Here is a 17,765-nt window from a genome sequence, read left to right as displayed (position 1 = left end):
CTCATAATACCACAAATTATCATCGCTAAGAACCATGAAATTATCAAAAAAGACATGAAAAATTATGCTGTAGAGTAAAATCAATCAAGTTATTTTATTCAAAAGACAATCGGGTTCATTAGGGGTGATTGGTTGGAGTGTGGCTCTAAAAAATGTAGCTGTAAAAGTTTAACTGTATGTAAATTGGCTGTACCTGTAAAGTTGTTACTGCTGATTTTTATCCAGAGATTTTTGTCGTAGTTAAATTTGTTGTAGTTGTAAATTATAGGCTGTAGATATTTTAAAATAAAATATGTGAAATCCGTGATGTATATATAAAATAATTATTATTTTATCAATTAAATAATTTATATTAATATATTTTATAAATTCTCAAAGTTTATTGTTATTTAAAATGTGATATATAAATAAAATACATTTTATTTAAAATATTTCAATAATTTTTACAGCACTCAAAATTGAATTAAATATTTATAGATGTTTTTAATTATGATTATCTAATTTATTTGATATTATAAATAGTTTTTTTATTTCACAGATTCTACAGCCTATAAAAAAAAGTTTTAGGTTTTTTACCTAAAATACATAAAAAAAAATTTGCTTTAGTTTTTTTTGTTGTAGCTTTAAAAATAAAGATAAAACATGATTGATAAAAATTTATAAAAACTTGATTTAGGTTTTAACTTTTAAAAATAAAGTTACAACATAGTTGGTAAAGTTTAGTAATTTAAAAATAAATAAAACTAAAATAAAAAGATAAATCTCAACCGATCACCCCGTTGTATAAATAACTAAACATATAAACCCATTGCTTCGCCCAAAAAAAAAAAACATTGCTCATTATTTCCAACTGAGAAAAATGGTAATAACTCTCTCAAAGTAACATCGACATTAATAAAACGGAATATTATAGTTTCCATCAATTGCTTTTCTTTGGATTCAACAACTCTTTAAACCACTTAGCCGATTTCTTGGGGTATCTCTTACATCCATCTTTGAAATCCACATAAACCAACCCGAACCGGACGGTGTATCCCATTGCCCACTCGAAGTTGTCCAACAAAGACCACGCAAAAAATCCCTTGACGTTGGCTCCCACCCTATAATATCATTTAACAATAGCATTTGCCAACACCGTTACATAAATGTATATGTTTGTTAACATAGCATAAAAATACTTACGAGATTGCGTCTTGAACCATCTCGAGATGTCGAGCGTAGTAATCGATTCTATCGCCGTCTTTGAGGAATATTTTGTCCGTACTAAATTCATCTCTCCCTACAATAAATATATCATCCATAAACTAGAACTCATTGTCGAATATTCATAAATATATATATATATATATATCAATCAAAAGAAAGCTCATGGCCTTGTGAATTACCGTTTTCGGTTATGTACATGACCGGGTCTTTGAACTTGTATTTTGCATAGAGGACAAGATCACGAATACCCTTTGGATATATCAAAAGCCAATCTGATGCAGCCTATAAAAATAAATAAAAACACATATTAAATGGGTAATTCTCTTATACCATCATTATCCCCGGTCTCTTAACTAGAGTTCTTAGCTTTGGCTAAGAGATATAAGAGCCGTCTCTTAGCCGAAAAGTGTAAAAACAAAAAAAATGTCAAATCATGAGTTAAGAACTCCGGCTAAGAGACCGGAGTTAATCATTCCTTACACCGTATAGTTTTTTTTTTTTGAACGACAGACAGTGTAGTTTTAACCTAAAAATGCACGATTTTAGGAGATTAATTTAGACAAAGTACCTTTGGACCAATGGGAACACCTTCTCTTTCACCTAATAACATTTTTTTTTCACGGATAAATATTCGATTAATTTTGTTGTAAAATGGTAAAAAAGATGTTGGATGAAGCAAAAACGAACCTGTGACACTGGCACAAGGATCAGAGAACATTGTAACCTGTTCGGTGGAGCAGGGGACATCCTTTGCGTAAGTGGAAGAGTAATAATTGATGCCAATGAAATCATATGAGCCCTTAAGCATCTTAGATTGTTGTGCAGTGAAAGTAGGCAACCGACCGCCTTTTACGTTGTTCACCATGTCGATAGGGTATTTACCGGTCACGAGTGGCTCCATGAAGTAGTCAAATGTGAAGGCCATGGCCCGTGCCGCAGCTAACCTATCTTCCGCCGATTCTGTATAGGGCAAGTTCCACCCCGCGTTCAAAGCGATACCAACTTGACCCTTTTGAGATGCCTGTTGAACAACATTCAAGAGCAAATTTGTTATGATCCGCAGATAAATAAACGTAAAAGCATGCGATAATTCATAGTTAGGTTTATTTTCAGCCTAATATTTCCATAAACATGATTAATTTTAGTAACTTGAATAGCAAGAAACAGAGTAGAATCTTGTTTTTTACTCGCCTTGTATTTTTTCCGGTAGACCTCGACGGCGGCTCCGTGAGCAAGGATAAGGTTGTGACCGACGATATAAGGCTCGGTGGCTCCATCTCCGGCGGTGCAGTTAGGGTTTGTGAATTTGGAGCATCTTCCTGGAGCCATTACACCTGCGACGTAGCCTTGTTGCACCACTGTCAATGGCTCGTTCAGTGTCATCCAGTGCTTCACTCTATCTCCAAAATTCTTAAAGCAAATATCCGCATAATCACGGAAATCGTTTCTGTTTCATCCGCCAAAACAAAACAAAAATCCAATAAAATCATTTGCTGTTAGTATATCTCCTATATATTATATATATTAAAAGAGAAACATTACAATTTGATGTACCCATGTGTCATCGCCACAATGATTCTTAGAATCTCCAGAGAAATAGGTTGGTACATCTAAATATATAATAAGTTTTTATTAAACTAACTATAAATTAAATATCAATGTTCTTCATTTTTTCCATAAATAAAAATTACGCAATTGCCTAATGTGGCTAAAGTATATATGACAATTAATGATTTTAAATAATAAAGATTTGATAAAAATTAGTGTATCCTCATTTTTTCAGTTAACTTATTAAAATAAATTAAACAACCACATTAACCATATAATAAAAGTTTAGATTTTTCTGTATATGTTATATTTGAATTTTTGAAAACAACTATAAATTACTAAAACAGTTAAAAGTCTCACATTAAAAATTTTGTGAATCATGGTTTAAAGTTTTTATCATGACAAGATACAAATGATTACAAAATCATATAAGTATAAAATCTCATTTAATAAATATTAAGATTAAATATATATATATATATATATATATAAATTAAATTATACTATATACCATATAAGAATATATAAATATTTTAATTTTGAAATTTGCTTTCAACAATTTTTTTGATAAAATCTTTGAACAAATATTGACAAATTAATATTTAATATTTTAAACTTTGCATTGAATTTTTTAAGAAAAATATAAATTACTAAAACTAATAAACATCACACAATAATTTTTTGTCATCAATGAAATTTTTGTTATAAAAAAATACAAATAATCAAAAAACAATATGAGTAAAACTATTAGACAAAATAATTTAATAAATATGAATATTAAAAATACACTACATATATATGTTAATCTTATTTGAATTTATTTATAGACCCTGTAAAATAGAAAAAGCATTTGTTCGGATTACTTAAATTTATTTATGTGTTCGCATCAATTTAATAATATACGTAATAGTTACTGTTTTTTTTATAAATTTAATAGATATTTATTATTTTATAATATGTAAAAAGATATATATAATACGTAAAAATAATTTATATATAATGTTCATTCCGCGCCTTGCGCGGATCTTAATCTAGTTTAATTGTAATGGCCAGTTTGACTTGAAACTTTTCCTTATTAAGTTATTACAAATGCTATAAAAATTTGGATTACTTACACAATCACTGAGCCACGGAATCCACCGTAAGCATCTTCAAGACCTTGTGGTGTGTCCCAATGGAACATGGTGGCAAAAGGCTTAATTCCTACAGACAGTGAGATAATATTTACATTAGTTACTGCTTGTATTGCGTTTATAACTAAATAGCATATCTTATATTTGAAGGGTGGAAGATGTGTTATTAGTCGCTATCTCACCAAGATTGTTTTTAAAAGTCAAAAGATTCCACTCGAAGTGTTATGACTTTATGACTTATTCGGTGGGCAACATGTAATGTTTCATTTAACACTTTACCAAAAAGACATGCAAGTTTCCAAATTCACACGTGAAAACGTGAAACAGAACCAGTCCAGAGCCGTGCCTCCATTGTTAAAAATGAAGCTTTCGCTTAGGGCATTAATTTTAAAAAAAAGCATCTTTTCTTAGTTCATCAGGGCAACTTTCATTAGTTATTATTTTGATTAAATCATCTTTTATTAATTTTATTGTTTTAATCCTACATAATAGAGAATATATATATATATATATATATGAGTTATGTCAGTAATTTGGGTAAGCTTAATACAGACTAGATGAAAGTTGCTAAAAAACAAAACTAAATGAAGAGAACCATAGATGTTGATTGTTATGATTATAATGGTCCAATGACTACCTAATGATATTCTGGTAGTTTTAATAGTAAAATAACCAAAATAAAAAATTGTTAGTCTTATAAAACTTAAGATAAAGAAAAAGATTAAGTAATTTTGGTTAAGTAAAATAACCAAAAAGATAAATAAAAAATTGTTAATCTTATAAAACTTAAGATTAAGAAAAATATTAAAATAACCAAAAACATTTGAATTTTTTTTTTAATTTTACAGCAAAGAAAATTTTATATTTAGAACTTTAAAATGAACATTTTAATTGTTGATGTTTTAAAAAAATGGCTACATAACAGTAGTATTTTGTAACTGTAATTTAAAATTTTGGACATTTAGTTCTAAACACGCTTCTGTTAGTCACAAGTGTTCGCACGGCTCTGAAAACCACACAAATTGTTTTGAAGGCAGCCAAAATTGAAAGGGTGGCACGCATTAAATGATTTTTTTGAACTTTGAAGATTTAATTTTAAGAGAAAAATGCATCAGCATACGAAGCTATTAGAAGAAAATCCAAGTATATATATGTATAATAATTATAATACTTGGATTTTCTTCTCAGTATTGTTTACTAACATTGTTTACTATAAATAAGTCTAAGTTTGAAAAACATTGTTTACTATAAAATCTCAACTTAAAATAATTTGAAACCCAGAGCGTTACTTTAGCTTATTTGTCGAACTGTATGTTGTCTTTTTACCTTTGGACAAAAGCTCATTGATCAAGTTGTTGTAATAGTCAATACCAGCTTGGTTTATTCCTCCTTTTAGATTCCCACCTAAGTAAGAAACAACACGTTAACATTATTGACACTTAAAATTAATCAAATCCCACGTGAACCCCTTCAAAGAGAAGAAGAAGAACTTACGAGGCAATATTCTCGACCACGAGATTGAGAATCTGTAAGCATTGAAGCCAATTTGATGCAATAAAGCCACATCTTCCTGTAATCCAGTGTTTTAGGATATGATATAATTAAAGATCGTGGCTGGTTTTGAGGCCAATGAAAAATCAGAACAAACAATTTAATTTTACATATTTAATTACAGAAAGATAATTACCTTGTAAAGATGGTAAGAGTTATCTGCAACAGACCCATTGCTACCATCCTTTATCTTCTCTGGAGAATTAGAATAAATAAAAACATTATTTGAGTTTATCAACTATACTATACTCCCATTGAAGAATCAAAAGCAGAGTAGTTGAATTTTTTTTTGTTTTTCAAGAATAATTAACATTTTGGTATTCCATCCCAGAGTATATATTCAATCTTTTAATATATCTTGAATCTAAACTATTGATGTTAAAAAAAAAGAAAAGAATCTAAACTATTCTTTAGATCCTAAGTGAGATTTAGATCAAAACAAAACCTGGGTATTTTTCAGAGAAGGTATCCCAGATACTTGGTCCTCTACCATCTTCATGAGCACCTCCTTCAACCTGAGAAGTGTTAAACACACCCATAAACCTTTAATTCAAGAAATAAATCATGGTAATTAGAAGAAACCAAAAAATAAATACTTGGTAAGCAGATGTTGCAGACCCAAAAATGAAATCTTCTGGAAAATCACTTCTTCTTAATTTAGGCGTTGAAGAATTGTTCTGGGCAAGAACTCCATTGAAGGCCAAGACAATGAACACTATTAGTAAAGAAAAATATTTTCCTCTCATTCTTACTTTTCTTTTGATTGTTACTTTCCTTTGAGGAGATGAATGAGTGGGCATTTTTATATCCGGAAGCGAATTGAGCGAGAGATAAAATATTAGCAAAACATTAGTTGAAAAAACCTTACTCCATCCGTTTCATTTTGAAAAAAAATATTGTTTCATTTTAATACTGGTTTTAGATTGGTACACACAAATTAATAGAATATTTATTTTTGTATATTTTGTAAATAAAACATCATTACATATACACATAATCATATTTTAACCAATAGAAAGATAAAACCGAAGATTAAGTTAATAAATTTTGTCTTGAAAATCTAAAATAACACTTGATAACAAAATTTTTTTTACAATGACACTTAATATGAAACGGAGAAAATATTTATTTGCATTTTTTTTCATTTAATCGGCATTGATTATCTAAAATTTTACCTATAGCTGAGTCATTTTATAAAAAAATATACTCTTTCCGTTTTATTAAGTTAGATGTTTTTTAAAAAAAAAATGCTTCGTAAAAATAGATTTTTTTATATTTTCTATAAAAAAGTTGTGATCTTCGACAAAATTAATTGACTTGATTTGGTGGAATATATTACATTTATTATAGTGATTTAATATATTTTTCTAATATACGCGAAAACACTAAAATGTATATTTCAAACAGATGGAGTATATAAAAAACAATGCACCATCTTGCACGTTTTTCAGACAATCACGGGAAGTGCTAATTTCTAAAAGGGACGTGAAGACGTGTAAGAACTGATGGGACGTCTATTTTCGTTTTTTTTTGTGCTAAAACAAGAAGCTTGTAACGGCTATTTATTTCAAATCTTGTTAGATAAAGACATTATATACTTAGTTTCACAAAAAAAAAGAAAAAAAAAGGACATTATATATACTTTATGTACAGACTACAGAGTATTATTAATCCAGGTTGGTGTGGTCTGGAACGCGTTGGGAATAGTCTGTCGGTCAAAAAACGACTACTATAAAATCAAATCCGATATAGTATTTGATCAATTAATTAAGACTTTCTCTGCTTTCCATGTGATGAAACAAGTCCATGTTTTGGTTTAGGGGTCTTTTTAGTTGTGTAATTTATAGTTTTTCGCGGCTTCTTAATGAAGTTATTTAAATTAATGACATGAAAATAAATGATTGAATCTAAACATTTTTTATTTTTTTCTCTAGAACAAAAAATGATATTAGAAAAAAATACAAATTCTTATAAGAGACATATAAAACAGAAAGATTGGTAGTACACAAACAGAAAGATTGGTAGTACAAAAACAGAAAAGACTATGGTAAAGAAAGATAACTGATTCTTCAAAATTGTTGTTTTATTATCCATCGATTTATCAATTTTGATGATTTGTTTCTAAATATGTCAAGTTCTGAAAAAATAACGTAGCCATAGCATCTTTATAAAAAAAAACATATCCATAGCATGCTGGGCCAACAAACTGAAGCGGCCTCGCTAAGATCTAAGGGCAGGATTATCGGGGGAGAATGAGGGGTTTTTAGTGGGTTTTTAAGGGGGGAGGACCCACAAAAAAAAAGGGTTGCAGAAAAACCAGAATAAGGATCGCTGTTGGCTGGTTTTTTGTACTGTTCGCAGACCCCACTAACACGTGCCGGCCCGCGATTGATTTTTTTTTATTCAGACAAAAAACAAAAATTAAGAAATCCATTTGAGTTTCAGCGTTAATCATAGTCTAAAGGCCGAAACGTTAAAGGCCGAAACATTATAAGTAAAAAAAAGATTAATATCTCGCAAATAGATTTTTATGTATCAAGTTGGATCGATCTTTTTTGGCCTGTGGATAAAGACGATGAAAGTATTACGCCTTACTAATAAAATTCTGCATATAAATTGAACCTTCTCTAGAGCATGATTAACCTAAGATTTTTAGGATGTGGTTCTTAGCGGAAGTTAAGAAACTGTTTCTTAGCTTTTAACTAAAAAACTAAGAACCGGTTCTTAAATAAGGACTTTAAGAACCAGTTCTTAGCCTTTTTTAGTTAAAAGTTAAGAAACAGTTTCGTAACTTCCGCTAAGAACTCCACTCTAAGAACTCCGGGTTAATCATGGTCTTATGAGCTGGGTAAAGATTTACACACAGAAACCAGTAAATGAAAACGACGGTGTTTTGATTCCTTCTCTATTCTTTAGGCTACACAAGAATGTACATACATTCTCAGCCATATTCAGACAATTCCACGGAGGAAACAAAGATATGGTCACATAAGCTTTTGTAATGATGGAGATTCAGCGGTATTTCAAGATTCCAGCAATGTCTTTCGTCTACCTTAGCCTCCTCCTTCTAGACATGGTCCGAGGTCCACTATTTACATCTTCTCTTCTTCTCCTAGTCGCTGACGCTGATGTAACCACTTCAGTAGGATTAACAGTTTGGCTTCTCTGAAGAGAAGCTCGTGCTCCAGGAGAAGGACCAACCTCAGCAACTTGAAAAGACCTACGATGGTTTCTTCTCAAACTAGTTGTGTCAAAAAAACTATCAACATCATCAAAGGGTGGCATCTCCGAGGTATGGAGTACAAGACCGAACTCATCCCCTTGAGCTAAAGCTTGAAGTCCTATCCTAGTATGCTCCATTTTTTCAGACCACGGGATTAAAGGTATTCCCCGGTTTATAATCTTTTAACGAAAGCTTTCAACTCTTTTAGCATTAGGCCTTGGAGGTAGAGGAACACCTTTACTACTACTGTTACAATCATCTCCATTACCGTATATCGGAATCACCACGGTGTCAGTCACTTCTCTATCGCAAACTGGACATTCTTTAACGTTTAAGTAATCAAGAGGCAGCTGATAGAAACATCTCCAACAGAACAAGCATGGCCCGCCCTGAGATTTTGTGGGGGCGTAGCCATTTAGTAAATATTTTTGGGGTCTGAGATTTTAAGGGCGGTAGACCATCTATTTTGACAACAAGAGAAAAACACATTATGTTATTATGTCTTTAAAAAAAATTCACCAAGAATAATTAATTATTTCGAAAACACTTTTTTTATCAAACCACTTTCATCAATAGAGGATACCAATAAAGCTATAAGAGTTCAACTTCATCAATAGATGATACCAATAAAGCTATAAGGAGCCAAACAAACAAAAGCATAGACTAATACACTGGACAAGCAAATAAGAAAGTTTAAACAACAAGTACTCAAATAAAAACTTAAAGATAAAGGTGATATCACAACCTCAGAAAGAGGGCACTCTGACAAGATTATTTAGAAAACACATTTCGAGAATATTCTGAGAAAATTAGAATTATGTTCAGAATTATATACAGTAAACTAGCAATTTTAAAAATCGGACTCTTAATAATAGCATCAGTTGTTATATCTTTGAATACTTCCATACTTGTTATAATGTAGTCATATCATCAATTCCATTTCTTTGATAAAATTTATTTTTTGCAAGCTAAATTTTAGTGATAAACATATCAAAGTTCCTTTTGACCAAAGAAAAATTATACTATATCAAAGTTCCATTGCTGTCCGTATTTCCATAAAGAGTATACATCTTTCATCAATTTTCTGTAGTTTTTGGTCAAATCGTTTTTCCCAAAAAAATTCTTTATTTGTTTTAAAAATGATGTAAAGATGCAAAATAAAAGATTATATGTTTCCAAAATATTATAGTAACTAACATAAAATCTTCATTGAGTTTGTATAGAGATTATAGTCCTAATACTTTCATTGCTTTATGCATTATCCAATAGTAAACTGTACATCATTCACTATTAACTAGGTGTTTTCCTGCATCATGTGCAATAAAAATTTTTTTAAATCTAACTTATATTTAAAAATAAATTTTATTAAATATTATAGATTTTACTATTTTCTTACTAATATTTAATATAGGTTTGATATATATTGGGTCTGATTGGTAATGACTGTAACTTTAAAATTTTTGTTGTAGAAAAAAATCTGTAGACTTTTTGCTGTGGCTTTAGATTTTATTGCTGTAGAATTTTATGGAAAACACTAAAAAATTGCTTTGGATATTTGGCTCTGCAGAGCACTTGTACAGCTGTAGGTTATTTCAAGAGCTGTGGTTTCAAAAAAAAATTTAAAGTTTGATTGCTCTGAATTTGGTGCTTTAGAAATAAATAGGGTTGTGGACAGCACTTACAGCAACTACCAATCACATCCATTAAAAGACAATTCTCTTAAATAGACCTTTTTAGTTTTTGTCACAAAAATAGACTTCAAAAACTAAAATGACCAAAATAGCATTTTTTATTTTGAAAAGTTTAACTTTATTTTTATTTTTAAACCCTAAACCCCACCCCCTTAACTCTAAACCCTAATGTCTAGATTAATTAATTCTAGGGGTATAAGTGTATATTTAATTCTTTTGATAAAACATTTAAGTATATTTTGGTCATTTTTATTTTTAAAGTCTATATTTGTGATAAAAAAATTTTTAAGTCTATCCTATGGAATTTCTCTCTATTAAATTAATTTGTATAAAACTAATAAAAATGATATAAAATTGTATAATTATCAAAAATTTAGCCTAAACAATATTTATAAAATTTATAGATATTTAAGAAAGTAATGATCTTACGATTAGATATTTAAATTTTTTTTAAAATGTAGAAATTTTTGAAAGCTTTAGTAATACAAATTGTATAATTATACAAAAATAAGAACATTTCAAAATATTGATGTATGAGCTATTACCATATTTAAAAAAAGTTTACCAAAAAAAATATCAATATTAAATGTAATATATCAATTATTATCATATTTTAATAAGTTTGCCAAAAATATAAATCAATATTAAATGAAATTATCTATGTCATATTTTTCTGGAAGCCATGTCATCAATTTCAGTAGTCATGTCATATTTATTTTGTGAAATTGATTCTAGAGAGGACATGTGGCAAAATCATTTCGCAAATATAGTCTAGGGGATAGATATCACACGGGGCTGCTATTTTGAGAAACATGTCTTCAATCGACTGTATATAGATAATGCTAGCAGGAAAAGATTAAACAATTTTCTGGGTTATCTGAATTCTGAAGTGTTCAAATACACTACCATTTTTTGGCATCAAAAGTTCAAATGCATTACTATAAGTCCCTAAAACATAGTAATCAGACAGAACATTGAGTAATTATTTGTACCAAACGCAAAAAGACAAAATAAAAGACAGATACATTTGTATACTCATAATCTCTTTAGGATAGAAAAAACCAAGTCCGGAGAACAACGTTGAAAGCAAGGAAGGATCGAAACCAGCAAACACTGAGGGGTCAACAGATGGGAAAATCGACGGGTCAAACCCTAGATAACCGGAAGATAAAGAAGAACTGGATCCACCTCCCAGTCCAAATGGTTGGTTAACAGTTGAGAAAACCGACGGGTCAAACCCTAGATAACCAAAAGATGAAGAAGAACCGGATCCACCTCCCAGTCCAAATGGTTGGCCAACAGATGAGAAAACCGACGGGTCAAACCCTAGATAACCGGAAGATAAAGAAGAGCCGGATCCACCTCCCAGTCCAAATGGTTGGTTAACAGATTGGAAAACCGATGGGTCAAACCCTAGATAACCGGAAGACGAAGAAGAACCGGATCCACCTCCAAGTCCAAATGGCCCGAGCAAATCAAGAAGCTGAGAAACTTGGCTTGGACTTTGTGGCGTATTGGTTACAAGATTATTAATCATCTCATTAATCATAGGTCTAATGATAGGACTCATTGTTGGAGTCCCCAACGGATAAGGATTATTAAAAACTGGACTAGGAACATTAACAAACAGCGTCGTGGCGATAGAGTGCGGTTGCATCGGCCGGTTTGGACCATGTTGGACCATATTTGTTGGACTAGCCAGTTTCTTTCTAGCACACAACAAATGAGCATCGAATCCACCACACTCTTTACAGCTATAGAGCCACGAGTTAGACCCGCGTTCTTGACACACGCTGCAGCGGAAGCTAGCGGCCGCAGCTGATCTTGATCCGGATCCGGACCCGCCAGGAGACGGCATGGAAAACGTTAGAGAAAGTTGGTGGTGAGGGTGAGATTGGTGCGTGACACGAGAAGGCATGTTGGCACAAACCGTGTGAAGATCTATTCCGCAGTCTCCGCAGTGATAAGCGAATCCATCACCATTTTTTCCGCATGCGTCACATCGGAATAGCCCTCCTTGGTATTTGGGAGATGAGATTAGAGACAGAAGATGGGTTTTGTCGAAAGGGTGTCTGATCTTTTGAGGTAACTCGGAACATTTTAGGTGGATGTGGAAGTTGCATGGCTTACATGTGTATGAAGGAAGATTGAGGAGCTTTAACTTGCAAACCACGCAAGAAGAAGAAGAAGAGTTGGCTTGAGGATTGAGAGATGAGTTGAACAATGGATGTGGATGGCTGAAATGTCGAATTGAGTCTTCTGGTTTTGGCCTTCCCATTGTTTTAGCTGCACAACTTGCTCAGAGAGGGTATTTAAAATGTTATTGTAGTTTGGTATGAACACAAATCAATGGCTTGGGGACTTGTTGGAACATTTTGTTTTGTGATACTCAATTTTTCTACCGTGTGATGTTGATTCTAAGCTTTCAGTCGACGACTTTAAAGTCAACGGTTAGATTGTTTGATCAAGTCGTTACCCACTAGGATTATAGTGAAACTTCAACTATTGAGAAACTCTAGTGCTTTGTCACAACTTCTTAACAATCACCCAAGCTGGAGATTTCAAATCATAATTAAATTAAATGATGTTAGTAGCTAGTAATCATTTATATTCATGTTAATTTGTATTAGTTATCAAACAAAAATATAAGAACTAATTATTATATCAGATAAAACAATTATTACATTGAAAAGGGCTACATAATAATTTTTATATGATAGTGGGAGTATTTAGTTAACTGTTAAGCGGTCTAAATAATGCAATTCTAATGTCAACTTTCTTCTGTATATTAAAATTACAACTAGGTGAATACGAATAATAAAAAAACTCAGAATTATTTAGCCAAAAATAGAAATCGCAAGTCCTCTACATACAATATTGCTATTTATAGTTGTTAAACGTTTCTTCCACGTAAAAATACCAAATCCAGACACAATGGCTTCAAAGAAACCGGTTAATCGACCCTCGGTGAGGCACCCGAGTCACAACCATCAGCTACGCATCTTTAAATCCCAAGAAGGAGATGAGATCATCTGCTCTGGATGCGAGCTTGACCTAATCGGACAAGCCTTCAAATGTACGAAGAAAGACTGCGATTACTTCTTGCACAAGTCATGTTTCGACCTACCTCGTGAAACCAAACACAAGTCTCACTCAGACCACCCTTTGACCCTGCTTCATTCCCCACCGTATGGTCACTCTTACACGTGCGACGCATGCGGCCAATATGGATCCGGATTCACTTACAACTGTTCAGAGTGCCAGTACGATGTACATGTTGGATGTGCCTTTATCCCCGAAACCGTGAAGCGCGAAGATCACGACCACCCCCTCACTCTTGTCTACAACACACCATGCAAAGGTCGCGAGGACGGTGCGACGTTCATATGTGATGTTTGCGAAGAAGATATGTCGGAGAATCTTTGGGTTTATTACTGCAAAGAATGTGATTATGGGACACATGTGCATTCTTGCGCGGTTTATGAAGATCATCAGCCAAAGAAAGGAGGAGGAGAAGGAGGAAGAGGAGGAGGAGAATCGAGCTCTGCCGCTGCAAGGATGAAGTCGTTGATGAAAGCTCAAGATGAGATGGCGGCGTTGCAGCTAGAGGCACGTATAAGGAAGAATACTAATGATGCTATACTTGAGTTATGGGATGAACCAAAGCGGAGATATTATTGGTGATCGAAACTATGAATGATCTATTTGATGCATTGAAGCTTGTAATTTTTTTTATTTTTTTTGGGAATTTCGTTTGTTCGTGTGAGTTACTGCAACAGTTATTTTCAGTGAAACTTTGTTATGCAAAATAAAAATAAAAAGTAATAAGTAAATGCATGATAAAATTCTGATCCACTTGAGTTATTTGAATTTTTAAAATGTTTGCTTTTAAAAGGCAAATATTATATGTTATCTTTGTTATCTATCCACTAATAATAATAACGAATGTTTCAATTCATCAGCAATAGCATTAGTTGTATTGATAAATCGTTAAATAGGGCATATTCGAGTAACATGCGTTGGTCTTGCAGGTTACATGCATCTCAAGTTTTTCCGAAGTCATAGTCACTTATATTCAGATGACTTGGAGATGATAGACATTAGAGACCAAGCCTAGTTAGTTAACATCACATCTTTATCTATGTCAACTCTTATATTGTATACATTTCCAACTTGATAATTCAATATCTAGAATCTTTAATTACAATTGGCTATCAATTATATAAGCACAAGATGACTAGTCCTGTAATGGATATGTACTAGATGAATAGTTCCATCTCTTGACTTTTGACACCCAAATGAGAATTACTCTTATGTAACATATACAGATGGTATAATAATGATAAATTAAGGCATGGTTAATAAGAATACCAATCTCATAATTATAGAAATCAAAGTCCTCTTCAATATTTGGTATTTATATAGTTCCAAAGAGATTCTCCCACAAGGCCACAAAACAACCAAAAAAACCTTAGACACATATCAAGAACATATGGGTTCAGGAAAAACTAGGGCTAACCCGACTAACCGTCCAACGGTGAGACACCCTAGTCACGATCATCCTTTACGGGTCTTCAAATCCCAAGAAGGAGATGAGATCATTTGCTCGGGATGCGAGCTCGAACTAATCGGGCAAGCTTACAAGTGTACAAAGTCAGAGTGTAGTTACTTCTTGCACAAGTCATGTTTCAACCTTCCCGGTGAAACCCTTCACAAGTCTCACCCTAATCACCCTTTGACCCTGGTGCATTCTCCACCGTACGACCAGTCCATCTTCTCGTGTGATGCGTGTGGTGAACATGGATCTGGTTTCGCATACCATTGCTCTAACTGCCAGTACGATGTTCATGTGGGATGTGCGTTTGTCCCTGAGACCGTGAAGCGTGAAGACCACGAACACCCTCTCACGCTACTTTACAACACGCCATGCAAAGGTAGTGAGGATGGTGTGACTTTCATATGTGATGTTTGTGAAGAAGATATGCAAGAGAATCTATGGGTGTATTATTGCAAAGAATGTGACTATGGGACACATGTACGTTCATGCGCCACATATGAAGATACTGCTCCAAAGAAAGGAGAAGAAAAAGGAGAAACAAGCTCGGCGGCTTCAGAGATGAAGTCGGAAATGGATGCTAAAATGGAGATGGCGATTATGCAGGCCCAGTTAGATGCTATTGATGCAGCAGGTAGTTACGTCGGTTCATGGGAACCAAGGAGGAGATATTATTGGTGAATTCTTGTACAAAAAATATTATTTGTGAATTGATTATGAGTGTTTAATTTCTCTTTGTGAATTTCGGTTCTGAAATCAGCCCAAGAAAAATGTCTCAATATTATTTTTTCTTTCTGTGTATGTTTGTGACTTTCTTTAAAAGAACTGTGAGCTGTATGATTATATATTAAGCACCATTGATAGCTTTATTAAATATTTTATGATGCTACATTTTTGTCTTGAATTTTTGTTTAGTTAGTTGTCAAATTCTTTCTACTACATAAATTCAAAGACTATAACCGACCAACAACATATGAATCTGAACACTTCTTTCAAAACATCTCTTCCCTAACCTTGTCAAATTTGTCACGAAACAAAGTTAATTTAAGCAAAAAAAAAAGTTAAAAAAAAAAATCAACTCTTGGAAGGACTATACACAATCAATGAGATCTCTAATTGACCTAAGCGTAGTTAATTGACCTAAAATCTTTAACTATGTCAACTCATGTATTGTCTACATCTGCAGCTTGATAAATCAATATTTAAAAATCTTTAATTACAATTGGCTATATAATCAATTATATAACTACAATAAAACTAATAATCCCGTGATGGATGGGTTCAAAGGGAATAATTCCACCTCTTGACTTTGAATCCCTGATGAGAACTGAGCTTATATATAGATATCGTATATTGTCCCAATATAGTTAATATATATGCTACAACTTGGTTAATAGTCAAACAAAAACGCATCACTACTCCCATCCTGAAGAAGACTCACGATCACAAGTCGTCTTACTATTTTCATTATAAATGCTCTGAAACCCCTTAGCTTAATAAGAATCACAAAAACAAACACAAAATAAAATTATTTTAGCTACAATGGCTTCAAGAAAACCATCGGTGAGGCACCCTAGCCACAACCATCCACTGCGCGGCCACAAAGCCCTAGCTGAAGAAGAGATCATCTGCTCAGGCTGCGACCTAGACCTAATAGGTGCAGCTTTCAAATGCACAAAGTCAGAATGTGATTACTTCTTGCACAAGTCATGTTTCGACCTTCCACGTGAGACACGCCACAAGTCTCACCCTGATCACCCTTTGACCCTGCTTTATTCACCACCGTACGATTCCTCAACTTACGAGTGCAGCGCTTGCAGTGAGTATGGATCAGGGTTCGTTTACAACTGCTCTATCTGCCAGTTTGATTTACATGTCGGGTGCATATCAATGCCTGAGTCCGTGGAGCGTGAAGGACATGAGCATCCTCTAACGTTGCTATACTGTTCTCCTTACACGAACGGTTTGATTTTCAACTGTGACGTATGTCAAGAGACGGTTCCTGATCATCTATGGTCTTATTATTGCAAGGAATGTGACTACGGCACGCATTTGCATTCTTGTGAAGTAGAAGAAGAGGAGGAGCCAAAGAGAGGAGGTGGGAAGGCGAGTACAAGTGGTAATAAAGGAGGAGGAAGAGGCTCGGCTGCTTCGGAGTTAGCTGCAATGCTTGAAGCTCAAAGGGAGATGGAGAGGATGCAGATTGAGTTACACATGGAGATGCAAAGAGCTAAGATTGCGAAGAAAGCGAGAAAAGCTTGTCTCAAGTTGATATAAAAATATGATAATGTTTGAAAACAAATATGTTTCTTTCGAGCTTTCTTGGATTCTTGGAGCTCTGAAACTATATGATTGTTGTTTTTTCTTGTGTGCGTCTTTGTTTCTTGTTTTTCATTGATTTGTTTCAGTTACTGATTACATGTTATTTTCTTCTGAATAATTATTAATAATCTGAAATAAAAAAGATCTTTAACTAAGCCGTTTGGTTTTATTTTCTCTGATCATTATAGGTCACCATCTTAATTTTTTATAAAATGAAAATGTTTGAAGAAAAGTAATTAGTCAAAACTTAATATAATATGTAAGTAAATAGGGGTTGATTAGCTAGCATTGACCTGCACGAAACTAACTACATTCCCTCTGTATAATCTAAAACAAATTATAAAAAAAAAAAAAGTTTTGTCTCATTGTCAAACAAATAAAAAATCCTCTAACTTGTTTTTTTATACAATTTATTAAATGACATCATAAATACGAGAAGAAAAAACCACCGAGTCAAAACCCCACGTCAGCGATCTAACGTAATCGCCCGGGTTCACGCCTGCCCCGTTCCGTGATCCGTCCGTCTGTTTTAACCC

General features: G+C 33.0%; 5 protein-coding genes across 6 annotated transcripts; 3 read left to right on the top strand and 2 right to left on the bottom strand.

The window, feature by feature from the left end:
* Positions 1-759: 759 nt before the first annotated feature.
* On the bottom strand, positions 760-6,323 carry LOC111215195 (beta-glucosidase 15-like). 2 transcript variants are annotated; one of them, XM_022718550.2, is made up of 12 exons: positions 6,035-6,322; positions 5,884-5,953; positions 5,575-5,633; positions 5,382-5,457; positions 5,214-5,291; positions 3,870-3,957; positions 2,398-2,653; positions 1,894-2,227; positions 1,775-1,806; positions 1,386-1,488; positions 1,183-1,279; positions 760-1,100 (listed from the first exon to the last, which is right to left on the bottom strand). In XM_022718550.2, the coding sequence occupies exons 1-12, from the start codon at positions 6,236-6,238 to the stop codon at positions 920-922; spliced, it is 1,578 nt and encodes a 525-aa protein (XP_022574271.1). In that variant the 5' UTR covers positions 6,239-6,322; the 3' UTR covers positions 760-919. The 2 variants fall into 2 exon arrangements, with proteins under 2 accessions (XP_022574271.1, XP_048611236.1); XM_048755279.1 differs by having other exon boundaries at positions 1,775-2,227; positions 6,035-6,323.
* A 4,733-nt stretch (positions 6,324-11,056) lies between these two features.
* On the bottom strand, positions 11,057-12,952 carry LOC111215304. The gene has a single exon (XM_048755277.1). It carries the CDS (start codon positions 12,628-12,630, stop codon positions 11,335-11,337), a length of 1,296 nt encoding a protein of 431 aa, XP_048611234.1. The 5' UTR covers positions 12,631-12,952; the 3' UTR covers positions 11,057-11,334.
* Positions 12,953-13,218: 266 nt separating this feature from the next.
* LOC111215426 lies at positions 13,219-14,174 on the top strand. Its single transcript, XM_022718913.2, has one exon. The coding sequence runs from the start codon at positions 13,287-13,289 to the stop codon at positions 14,034-14,036; it is 750 nt and encodes a 249-aa protein (XP_022574634.1). The 5' UTR covers positions 13,219-13,286; the 3' UTR covers positions 14,037-14,174.
* Positions 14,175-14,526: 352 nt separating this feature from the next.
* Positions 14,527-15,883, top strand: LOC111215425. Its single transcript, XM_048755275.1, has one exon. The coding sequence runs from the start codon at positions 14,707-14,709 to the stop codon at positions 15,586-15,588; it is 882 nt and encodes a 293-aa protein (XP_048611232.1). The 5' UTR covers positions 14,527-14,706; the 3' UTR covers positions 15,589-15,883.
* A 335-nt stretch (positions 15,884-16,218) lies between these two features.
* On the top strand, positions 16,219-17,635 carry LOC111215424. The gene has a single exon (XM_022718911.2). It carries the CDS (start codon positions 16,450-16,452, stop codon positions 17,182-17,184), a length of 735 nt encoding a protein of 244 aa, XP_022574632.2. The 5' UTR covers positions 16,219-16,449; the 3' UTR covers positions 17,185-17,635.
* The last annotated feature ends 130 nt before the right edge of the window (positions 17,636-17,765 follow it).

This window comes from Brassica napus, chromosome C4 (genome assembly GCF_020379485.1).
Source record: "Brassica napus cultivar Da-Ae chromosome C4, Da-Ae, whole genome shotgun sequence".
In the NCBI taxonomy this organism is placed as follows: Eukaryota; Viridiplantae; Streptophyta; class Magnoliopsida; order Brassicales; family Brassicaceae; genus Brassica; species Brassica napus.
The sequence above is the reverse complement of the archived record's forward strand: the minus strand, read 5'-3'. Positions and strand labels throughout refer to the sequence as shown.

Bases quoted from the DNA above. Each gene is read 5' to 3' on its own strand.
- LOC111215424 (XM_022718911.2), top strand. From the start codon at position 16,450: ATGGCTTCAAGAAAACCATCGGTGAGGCACCCTAGCCACAACCATCCA.
- LOC111215304 (XM_048755277.1), bottom strand. From the start codon at position 12,630: ATGGGAAGGCCAAAACCAGAAGACTCAATTCGACATTTCAGCCATCCA.
- LOC111215426 (XM_022718913.2), top strand. From the start codon at position 13,287: ATGGCTTCAAAGAAACCGGTTAATCGACCCTCGGTGAGGCACCCGAGT.
- LOC111215195 (XM_048755279.1), bottom strand. From the start codon at position 6,238: ATGCCCACTCATTCATCTCCTCAAAGGAAAGTAACAATCAAAAGAAAA. The intron at 5,458-5,574 runs GTAATTATCTTT...ACTGGATTACAG, and splicing joins ACTCTTACCATCTTTACAAG to GAAGATGTGGCTTTATTGCA. The intron at 5,292-5,381 runs GTAAGTTCTTCT...TTTCTTACTTAG, and splicing joins GTGGTCGAGAATATTGCCTC to GTGGGAATCTAAAAGGAGGA.
- LOC111215425 (XM_048755275.1), top strand. From the start codon at position 14,707: ATGGTTAATAAGAATACCAATCTCATAATTATAGAAATCAAAGTCCTC.